Here is an 11,042-nt window from a genome sequence, read left to right on the forward strand (position 1 = left end):
TATTTTGACACCTACTACTATCATATTTGTACGGTTGCCTTCGAGAAAGTGTCAAATCACGTATTGGAAGATGAAAGATTTTGAAGATTTTTTTCTTATTTTTTTAGATTTTTTCAATCGTTGGAGATAGCTCTCATGTATCTTTACTCGGTATTATCCGCTAGTACTATAAATATATTCACATTAATTACCAAAAAAAGTATGGGCAAATAATACTGTAAAGGATTGCCATAATAAGTAGGGAAATAGATGTACTGAAGGGTGGTTGTGAAAAGGAGATATGCGAATCTCGACGCCTCAGTGGCGCACCAACCACTGCGCGTCACTACCTGCGTCAGTCGCTGATTACTACCCCTAACGAAAAATCAAGTACTCGCCAAAATAGCTGTTGCAAAAGGAAAATGAGGGTACTTGAAATATGGTTTAAGAAACGGAAGCACCGAGAAGCGCGGTGCGGCTACCATTGACCAACCGCACCGCACCCACCTGCCCCCTTCCAATCCGTCGGCGTCGGCTGTTAAAAGGCGACCCAGAGCATCGTCTTCCCCATCCCATCCCATCCTAGACTTTCTTGCCTGGTGAGAAGAGGAAAGTGTGAAGGTTTTCGAGAGAGTTTCGGAAGAGATTTAGCGATGGCTCCCGTGAAGCTGTACGGCGCGACCCTATCGTGGAACGTCACCAGGTGCGTGGCCGCCCTGGAGGAGGCCGGCGTCGAGTACGAGATCGTGCCAATCAACTTCGGCACCGGCGAGCACAAGAGCCCCGAGCACCTCGCCAGGAACGTAAGTTCAACCTCCACCCACCCACGCGCGCGCCTGCCGCCGGACCTCCTCACATAGCTGTGTCAATTAGTCTCCAATCTGACGCCGTTTACCTCTAATTTCAAGAAATGATGTATTGATCTGTCGTTTTAGAGGGGTCCGGTCCGTGGACTGAGATGTCCCACCGTATAGTTCAGTTAGCGGGAGAGATGTTGCTGTCGTCTGTAATCTCTCGTAATAACACACCTCCCGCTGCTCTCCAATCTTTAGTCACTTACTGAATTCATCACAAAAAGCATGTGCTCCCCACAGCCGCAACTTCCTGCACCCAGAACCTACGCCACCTAACCCTATTGTTATTGTTATGTGGCTTCTTAATGAAGAGACGGTTTTTATTTTCTCTCTTTATTAAGCATGAAAGGTGTAGTCACCCTTTTAGTTTTTTTTACCTTTTTCTCTTAGTAAAATTATGCATTTTATTCAGCACTTGCAATCATTTAGATTTGCTTGGTGATAGCAGAGGTGTGGTGATTAAAAGGTGGGTCCTAAGGTTTCTAAGAGCACGAGCAATGGTGGCATAAACAACTAGCTGCTCATGTAGAAAAGTTGTCAGAAGCAGTATGGTTAATTTTATCTCTCCAATAGAAGCTACAACTTTTGTCAGAAATAAGAGAGGAGGGACTCCACAAATAAGACACTATGTATCTTTTTCTCTCTCAAAAAATCATGAAGTTGTGCAGTATAGTTAATTTTTTTCTTTCCAATAGAAGCTACAACTTTTGTCAAGAAAAAAGAGAGGAGGGACCCCACAAATAAGACACTGTATCTTTTTCTCTCTCCAAAAATCATGCTTTTAAGGCTTACGATCCCGCCTCTTGAAAGGGAGGCTGCCTCCTCATCTGAACCTACTTTGGACCATCCAAACCTAGCTAAATCTGTATGCCCTTCCCACACAAAATAACCCTTTTGCTCAGGAAATAATTTTTCAACATACCCAGGAGCCCAAGCAGCCTGTTAATTCCCGGAAAGTTGCTAGCAAAACATAAAACAGAACAAAATGTAGCCGACATTCCGCTTAACACCTATTACCTCCCAGTGACGTTTTTGCTGCACAGCAGTCACGTCAGCATCTGAACATTGTCTTTGTCAGTTATCCTGGGCATAGGCATTGGCCTTGCTTGTACACCAGTCAGACCGGCAATCAATCGTTCACACAATGCTTCACTCTGCACGATAGAAGTACAAGCACCCGACACAACTGACTGTTTGTTTTGCTCCTTGTGAATTCCTGACAATAATTCTATGATCTTTGTCCGAGACCTAATTGACATGTTATTGAAACAAGCCTGTCTGTAAGAGTCTAGATACCCAACAGCCAACTGCTAGACTAACTGCAACAGTGAATTGGACATTATGTACAATTTAGCAATGGTTTTTTCACACACCGCCAATTTTTTTGGAAAAGAAGTGACTCTGCTATTAGCATTTTTCTATGAAGCACGGACTTCACAGCTTCCCTGCTATTTTAGCCATTTCAAGATATTTGTAAGCATTTACCACCTGTCTAAGCAGCTACTTTCGACACTCTGCTTTGTTCAGCTCTATAGTAATTACAGATTTGTTGAATGTGCAATTAGTCATGCATTTTGTTGTCAAGTTATGTATTTATACAATTGATATGCTATTAAATGATACATTTAATGATATTTTCAACTATTTATTATGTATCAACTCGTCTTTTTGCTACCATGTATCACTGTTTTTACACGAAAAGAATCATCTTATTGACACATGTATTTTGAGTAACCAATCCAAATGTGAATTTCACAAGAACTGTTGCGTATGATTCCTGTTTTCTGAGACATGTGATTGCTAAAACTCACTGTCTTCATATGGTCCTCTGCAGCCCTTTGGTCAGGTGCCCGCTTTGCAGGATGGTGACCTGTACATCTTCGGTACGATTCTATCTCTTTGAGATATTTTCTCTTTTCCACCCATTATAACTAAAACTATGAACGTTCATGATGCTTTTAGCTTTTTACAGTACTGATGTTGTGATTCTATAATGATACCTAAGTAGTGCAAGACCAGCTTCACTTGATTATTATCAAGCTTAAGAATTTCTTCTTACGAGAACATCATGAAAAAACAAATTATGTGTAATTTTTAGCTGTCATCATATTAGAAAGAGTATACTTTTTGGGTCTTGGTTGCCATGTGATTCAGTATTTCCACTAGATCAATAATGAGAATTTTCTTGTTATACCGTTTGTAGAAACTAAAGTAATTGGAAGGATCAAACCGTTGAGAAATACACTTGAATTTTTCACAATTAGCAAACCATCTCTCGAGCGGTGAAGTAATACAGTTACCAAACATGAGTTTTAATCTTTTTTTTCTGAAAGAATAAAACATGAAGTTTAGCAATTTGTTTTTGCTGGAAATAGTATAAGCCATGCTTGCTATTCGGATTCTCGTCATGTGTATAGTTTTCATTTCAAATATAATGAAGTTTAGAATTGTGGTGGGTTTTACTATTATTTTGCTAGGTTAAGTCCAATTTACATACTCCTTCAGAATCTTCGGGAAATTTACCATCATTGACCATAACTCTGGTTCTGTTTGTTCTTCTCTTCCTTTTAGAGTCCCGTGCTATTTGCAAGTATGCATGCCGCAAGAACAAGCCAGAGCTGTTGAAGGAGGGCGACCTGAAGGAGTCGGCCATGGTTGATGTGTGGATTGAAGTTGAGGCCAATCAGTACACCGCTGCACTGAGCCCCATTGTCTTCGAGTGCCTCGTCCATCCTATGCTCGGCGGAGCTACTGACCAGAAAGTCGTCGAGGAAAACCTTGGCAAGATTAAGAAGGTGCTGGAGGTGTACGAGGCACGCCTGACCAAGTACAAGTACCTGGCTGGAGACTACCTCAGCCTTGCAGACCTTAACCATGTGTCTGTCACCCTTTGCCTGGGAGCTACACCGCATGCATCTTTGTTCGACGCATACCCTCATGTGAAAGCCTGGTGGACTGGCTTGTTGGCGAGGCCGTCTGTCCAGAAGGTCGCTTCGCTGATGAAGCCATGATCTTAGAGTTGTTTTGAGTGCTGAACATGAATAAGCCGAGGTGTGCCCCAACATATGTCTGTCCACTGTGTTGTTGTGTTGTGGTCCTTGATGTTGAATGTTCAGGCTTCTGCTGGTGTGCTGCTTGTAATACTCCAATCTTGTACTGAAATGAGCATTCCCGTGCTCTGGCTTTTAATAAATTCTTCCTTCAGGTATCCCAGCTTTGATATTTTCTCATCTGTTGCTTAGATGTTCTATTCATTAGCAGAAAACTAACTCCACATATGGTTTGGGGTCTATGTCATATCTGGTGCTTCCATCCATCTTTGTTTGCTTTGTTAAGAAACGGACAAGGGAGATTGTTCTCGAAGCCCTAGACACTGAGCAGGAGTATATGCATAATGAAGGATGATATGCTGAATAGTTCCAACGAGCAGACAAAGAGCATCCAGCATTGATATTTGTCGTTTATCATGTTGATCTTTAGCACACTTGTGTGATAAAAAAGCCTGGGCTGCAAATATGCCAAGGCCTGCCGGTGTGAAGCCAACCGGGAAGTCGAGAACCCACTTAACCCAGCTCCTGGACTCTGACCATGCTCACCTACCGTTCTTACCGAGCTTGAAACAGATAATGACATCCTCTCATTTGCCGCAACCGTGCGCTGCTAAACCTCCTGAATACTAACATGGATGGATCTTTCAGTATTGATTCAGAGACTGCGTTGGCGATGTTCAGGGTGCCGGCATGGAGGCGCGGTGGGGGCAAAGGCTGGGACGGCGGCGGAACCCAATGAACGGTGATACGCCTTGCCCACTTGACCATTAGATTGGAAATAGACAGGCGAGATTTAAGAACTGTAGCACATACACCGCAGATAGTCATGTAGCATATGTACTGTAGCCGACCCACTGTAAGCAGACGGCCTGTAGCTGGGTTGTCAAGGCACTGGATCTGAATCCGTTCTGGATAGTAAGAGTTCAGAAGAGATCAGCGATGGCTCCGGTGAAGCTGTACGGCATGACCATGTCGTGGAACGTGACGAGGTGCGTGGCCGCCCTGGAGGAGGCCGGCATCGAGTACGACATCGTACCCATCGACTTCGGCGCCGGCGAGCACAAGAGCCCCGAGCACCTCGCCAGGAACGTACGTATACTCTAACCGCCTCCACGCACGCCCCCTTTGATTGTACGAAATTGCAGTTCGCTCTCCTGCTGCTGTAAATCTGTAATTTAGTGAACTCGCCCAGAGGAATGGTCGCTTGCCATGCCTCTGTCTCTGTATAGTTTACGGGAGAGATGCTGCTGTCGTCCGTAGTATCTCAGGATTTGAAGGGGATTACGATTCGGAAATTACTAGGGTTCAATTGGGGATCGAAATTTAGGAAGACCGAAACTTTCTAGAAAAAACATGAGAGTAAATCAAATCCCAAGCTCAAGGAGTACAATTGTGGATTTCGCTGCAGCTTGTCTCAGATTAGCGAACGATTTGGGCGTCACCCGCGTGGTGACCTAAATTAAGTAAGTAATTAATACCTGTCCTGTCCTCCAATCTTTAGTCACTTGACTTTAGCCCAGTTGCACTTAAGATAAACATAATGTTCCCCACATCCACACTTCCTGCACCTAGCACCGACGCCTGCTACTTTTTACTATTACATCTTCAGATCTTCTCCTAAACCTTGTGTTTACAAATATTTGGATGCGGAAAACTCTACATGTGCCTTTGGTGACCTGCTAGTTTAATGTCTATAAATTGTTTGTTTTTCTATCTGTAAGCTGTAGGTGCTCTTAAGTTAGTGCTAACCTATATTTTTACTTTTCTCTTTCAGTTACAACTGTGTATCGAGCTTATACCTATTAATGTAGATTTTTTTTTGTGAAAACAGGAGTTTAACCCTGGCCTCTGCATCAAGCGATGCACACAGACATTTCATTGGGAAATTTAGATATTCAAGTTATTACAAATCATGGATCACATAAGGTCGATAAATAGGCGCTTTTAAGTTAGTAACCTATATTTTATCTTATAGACCGTTTACGTCTATAAGCTAGATACATAGTTCAGCCAACCAACTTTTTTAACTAAACAACTTTAATGCCAGAAAGTTGCCAGTAAAACATAAAACAAAATAAAATGCAGCAGGCATTCAGATTATTCACCACCTTTACTACCCAAATGCAATTTTTTGCTGCGCGGCAGTTACAACAGCCTCTCATGGAGGTAGTGTGGTTGGCGCCCCATCTGTTTCCACCAACCATCCTATATCCTGAGAAAATGTGTTGCCATTGCCTCATGTTCACCAGTCATCTGTGAAACACCCCAAACGTTTGTCTGATTGTTGTCCTGAAGCACTGCCTAAAATTTCAGAAACGAGTACATGCAACTCAGCAGGAGAACTAATAAACTTTTCATCAAAACAAGTCCTGTTTCCAAGGATCCAGAGGGCTCAGGCGACTGATAGACTAACTGCATGAAGAAACTAGCTATTAGGACTTAGGAGTACTACCTTTTCTTCGCCACCACGAATATTGAGCAAAAGAAGAGGGTACGCATGTAGCACCAGCCACCAAGAACCTGACCAACTATGAACTATCACTATACAAAGTAGCATACTGCGCACTTGACAACCTTTTCCATGCTATTTTACGTATCCATTTAAAGATTGATAGTATTCTAAATTTCCGACCTGGCAAAACATATTTCTGAGTATTTATTGTCTGTTTGAGCAGATATTTGCATGCTCTCTGCTTTGTCCGGCTGTATGGTACCTTCAATTTTGTTTAATGTGCAAATAGCCATGCCTTTGAATGTTGATGTATTTATTTGTACACTTAATCTGCCACTGCGAGATATGTTGAATGAATATGAATCTTCAACTTTTTTACTATCTAGCACCTTGTCTGTCTCCCAGCAACTGTCATTGTTTTTACACTAACAGAAGCATATATATGACTGTACAGGTTATACTAGTCATATTTTTTTGAAAAAAAGGTCGTAGTGTCATAGTAACTGTGACATGTACTTCCTATGTTGTAGAGGTGTGACATCTGATTGCCGAAACTTACTGTCCTTTTATGGTTCTCTACAGCCCTTCGGTCAGATGCCAGCTTTGCAGGATGATGACTTCTATGTCTGGGGTATGAACATGATGCTAACTCCTGGAGTCATTTCTCTTTTCTTCCCCTCATGAATAAAACCATAAAATGGGTCATGATGCTCTTATGATATTGTTGTTGTGTTTGTTTCTTATGCTGTTGGGTGCCTTCCCAATATATAAGAAGCTAGATTTTCAGGTGGTCTAAAATGGTAGATACACTTAAACTGGAAGCGCATGATCAGCTTCACTTCGATTATTTTTTAATCTTTATCTACAGATCAGTATGTGATGACCTGATAAAAAAACAATTACGTGTAATTGTTAGCTGTTTCTCGTTTTTGATGTTTCAGTGTTCTCATTGATGATGTAGTCTCTTTGGCAATAAATAGCAGTTCTCCTCTCGTTTCATTGAAAACAAATTAGGAGTATAAATTTTGGGACTTGGTTTCTATGTGAATAAATATTTCCATTAGTTCAATGATTGTCTTCAGAAACTTCTAGTGAGCCCTGAGAAATCTTAGATACTGACCAACCACATACCTAGTAATGCAATCACTGAATCAGTAAAGACACTCCATAATTCCCTGGTATGAAGGATACAACCTAGATTGTATGAAAACATACTTATGTGTCATGGAATCATTTCTATGAAAGTGGTGTTGCTGTTCTTGGCCAAAACATGACCGGAAATGGTAATAAATATCAAAGCACTAGATTATCAGAATGAAATATCGTTGCCAAACATGACACATATGCCAAGATGTATGAAATTTTGATCAACCTGTTCTCGTATGCTTGATTTCAGATCAATGAAGTGATATAGTAACTAAACATCAACTTAGTTGGAGAAAGAAGGAAAAGGCTCGAGTTTATATATGGTTATGTAGGAAAATACATATACGATATGTTTGTTATTTGAATTTTCTTCATACATAGTTTTCATTTGAATCTAATCAAATTAATAAATGTTATGTGAATTGTTATTATTTTGCTAGAACAGTTCCATACCGACGTTTTTGATTATCATAACTCTGGTTCTGCTTGTTTTTCTTTTTTTTCGAGAATCCCGTGCTATTTGCAAGTACGTGTGCCGCAAGAGCAAACCAGAGCTGCTGAAGGAGGACAACCTCAAGGAGTCAGCAATGGTGGATGTGTGGCTTGAGGTGGAGGCTAATCAGTACACATCTGCATTGGAGCCCATTATCCTTGAATACCTCGTCCGTCCAATGTTCGGGAGAGCCAGGAGAGCCACTGACCAGAAAATCGTCGAGGATAACCTTGTGAAGCTGAAGAAGGTGTTGGAGGTTTACGAGGCGCGCCTGAGCAAGTGCAAGTACCTGGCTGGAGACTTCTTCAGTCTTGCGGACCTTACCCATGTGTCTTCCACTGCATGCTTGGCGGCTACACCCCAGGCATCTTTGTTCGACGCATATCCGCATGTGAAAGCCTGGTGGTCTAGCCTGTTGGCGAGGCCGTCCGTTCAGAAGGTCGCTGCACTGAAGAAGCCATATTTTCAAAGTAGTGCCTAGCACAGTTTCTCCATGATCCACACAATAAGAGCAGTTTGTGTGACTTGTGTCTCGATGGCTGCTTGTCCAGGTATGAGTTGTTGTGAGTGTCCTGTATGTTTACTCTTGTGTAGTTACCATGCTTGTGATCCTGTCTAATCTTGCACTAAAACGATCATCCCTGTGCTCTGGTTTATAATAAACTCTTCCCTCAGGTATCTAAGCTTTAGTGTTTACAAATTTGTTGCTTCCATGATCATATAAAATTTATATGCAATTCATGGTCCAATTTATTGTACTAAGCTGTGGAGATAATGGTTTAAGAAAAAAAGTTATGTACTCTGTATGCAGTTAAGAAAAAAATCAATGCAATTCGTCGTCCAATTTGTAATTCTCTCTGCATCTCATGAAACTTGTCTAAGATTTGTCTAAATTTGGATATATCTAGACACTAAATTGTATCTACAATTCTACATACATTTAAATTTTAACAAATCTCCGACGAGTTTCATGGGATGGAGGGGACAATGTTGCGGCATAGCGTGCTGAGCTGCTGGTTACTTGTTATGTTTCAGAAGAATCTGTAAGTGGCCCTTTCTTAATGAGGGTGATCTCAAGTTCGTTTTCTGTTCTTGAACCCATCTACAACGGGAGTAGGGAGGAGAGGAAAGAGGTTCGCTCTCTGTATCTGATCAAAATTTCGGATTTGCTCCCTTTGAAAAAGAAAGAAGAAAAGAAAACTTCGAATGTGTTAAAGAGCTGAACAATGAACTCGACACCTAAGCACCGTGAAGCATCACCGGTCTGAGATTCCAGGTGTTACCGAGTATGTGTGCAGGACACCCCTTTTCTTATCTGCACAAAAGTATGTATCTGGTATCTACCACCAGTCTACCTTATCATCATATGATTGATGTAGCTTTGCCTTTTCTTTGCTCCAAAAGAAAAGAGCAAGCACTAGCTCTAGGAAGAAGAGCGCAGCACATGCCACAGAGCTCACAACCACCTTTGCAACCTCGGCGCCTTTAGTTTGACGACCGTGGTTTGGGCTAGAACAGCCCGAAGAAACTTACAGGTGTCCCGTGTAGGCATGGTGACATGGTTCGTGAACGCAAAACTTCGCGCCTAAGAAACATGTCAGCTCCGCCCAAAGGCGGTCGACACCATGCGGAAAGGAAGGAAGAGGAAAAGAACGGCCGGCTGCCGATATAAAGCAGAGCTAGAGGAAAGCTCACGCCGCACTACTTCAATCACCAGCAGCTAACGTCGAGCTCGAGCACTCAAGCCAAGCCGACTAGAGGAAAGGGAGCGCTAGCGCGATCGATCCGTGCCCAGACTCAGAAAAAATTCTGCAAACACTTCCAGCGTGACGCGCGCACGATCGATATGATGGCGAGTCCGGCGTTCTTGCTGCTCCTGCTGGCGGCGTCGATCAGGGGCTCCGCCGCGGCGTGGTGCGTGTGCAGGGCGGACGCGAACGAGACGGCGCTGCAGGAGACGCTGGACTACGCGTGCGGGCAGGGCGCCGACTGCACCCCGGTGGCCACCGGCGGGAGCTGCCACAGCCCCGACTCCGTGGTGGCGCACTGCTCCTACGCCGCCAACAGCTACTACCAGAGGAGCAGCCAGACCAAGGGCGCCACCTGCGACTTCGGCGGCACCGCCACCCTCACCACCACCGACCCCAGTACGTACCCACCTGCTCATCAGTTTCAGTGACCCTTCTCCATCATCGATCTCCTCCACCTCACGGTGCATCTGTAACTTCTGCAGGCACCGGCACCTGCAAGTACCCTGCATCTGCAAGCTCTGCAGGGACGAGCACGGGGAACGGCACGGCTCCAGGCGCTGGCGCCGGCGTGGGCACCAACCCTTCTTCCCCGGGAGGAGCGACGAACCCAGCCACGCCCGGCATGGGAGGGACCTTCACTACTCCAATCGGCGGCGCGTCCGGCCCCTCGGCGAGCATCATAGGCCCCGAGAGCAGCGACACTCCAGCTGCTACCGCTGCATCCATTGGCCTCCGTGTTTTGCTCGGCGTTGCCTCCGTCCTTGCTTTCTTTGTGCAGTGATCTGAGCGTAAAGCAGAATCACGTAGTGCATTTGCTAGGGATATCATTTCTGATCCACTCAGCGCTTTGTTGCTTTGGTGGAGACGTGGCTGTCCTTCTGGATTCACGTTTATCTTTCTGCACGTCTTTCATCTTCTTCTTTATTATTTAGCCTATGTATGTAGTTTGATTTCTTTCCCTCAAGATCCCGAATTCCAGTCTCCGGTGCTTTTCAGATGCTGTACTGGTAGTGTCCAGAATCATTCATGCGATGCTATGCTACTATACTACTCCCTCGCCCATAAATAGGTGGTGTATAAACTTAGATAAGAATTCAATGCTTTTAAAGTTTAACCAAGAATATATACCAAAATATGAAGATCTGTAATACCAAATCAATACCAATACATTCACCATATAAGATATGTTTTCATAATATACTTATTTAATGTTATAGTTGTTCATGTTTTTTCCAATATATTTGATAAAAGTTTATAAACATTGACTTTTTTGTTAAGTTTATACATCACCTCCTATGCGACAGAGGGAGTAGCTAA

At 43.4% G+C, this 11,042-nt stretch overlaps 3 protein-coding genes across 3 annotated transcripts; all 3 read left to right on the forward strand.

The window, feature by feature from the left end:
* Positions 1-518: 518 nt before the first annotated feature.
* LOC127343717 (glutathione S-transferase 1) lies at positions 519-4,041 on the forward strand. Its single transcript, XM_051369906.1, has 3 exons — positions 519-782; positions 2,668-2,716; positions 3,405-4,041. The coding sequence occupies exons 1-3, from the start codon at positions 633-635 to the stop codon at positions 3,842-3,844; spliced, it is 639 nt and encodes a 212-aa protein (XP_051225866.1). The 5' UTR covers positions 519-632; the 3' UTR covers positions 3,845-4,041.
* A 671-nt stretch (positions 4,042-4,712) lies between these two features.
* On the forward strand, positions 4,713-8,657 carry LOC127343716 (glutathione S-transferase 1). Its single transcript, XM_051369905.2, has 3 exons — positions 4,713-4,972; positions 6,918-6,966; positions 7,989-8,657. Exons 1-3 carry the CDS (start codon positions 4,823-4,825, stop codon positions 8,453-8,455), a joined length of 666 nt encoding a protein of 221 aa, XP_051225865.1. The 5' UTR covers positions 4,713-4,822; the 3' UTR covers positions 8,456-8,657.
* A 995-nt stretch (positions 8,658-9,652) lies between these two features.
* Positions 9,653-10,720, forward strand: LOC127343718 (PLASMODESMATA CALLOSE-BINDING PROTEIN 2). Its single transcript, XM_051369907.2, has 2 exons — positions 9,653-10,121; positions 10,208-10,720. The coding sequence occupies exons 1-2, from the start codon at positions 9,821-9,823 to the stop codon at positions 10,504-10,506; spliced, it is 600 nt and encodes a 199-aa protein (XP_051225867.1). The 5' UTR covers positions 9,653-9,820; the 3' UTR covers positions 10,507-10,720.
* The last annotated feature ends 322 nt before the right edge of the window (positions 10,721-11,042 follow it).

Source organism: Lolium perenne, chromosome 3, assembly GCF_019359855.2.
Source record: "Lolium perenne isolate Kyuss_39 chromosome 3, Kyuss_2.0, whole genome shotgun sequence".
NCBI classification, from domain to species: Eukaryota; Viridiplantae; Streptophyta; class Magnoliopsida; order Poales; family Poaceae; genus Lolium; species Lolium perenne.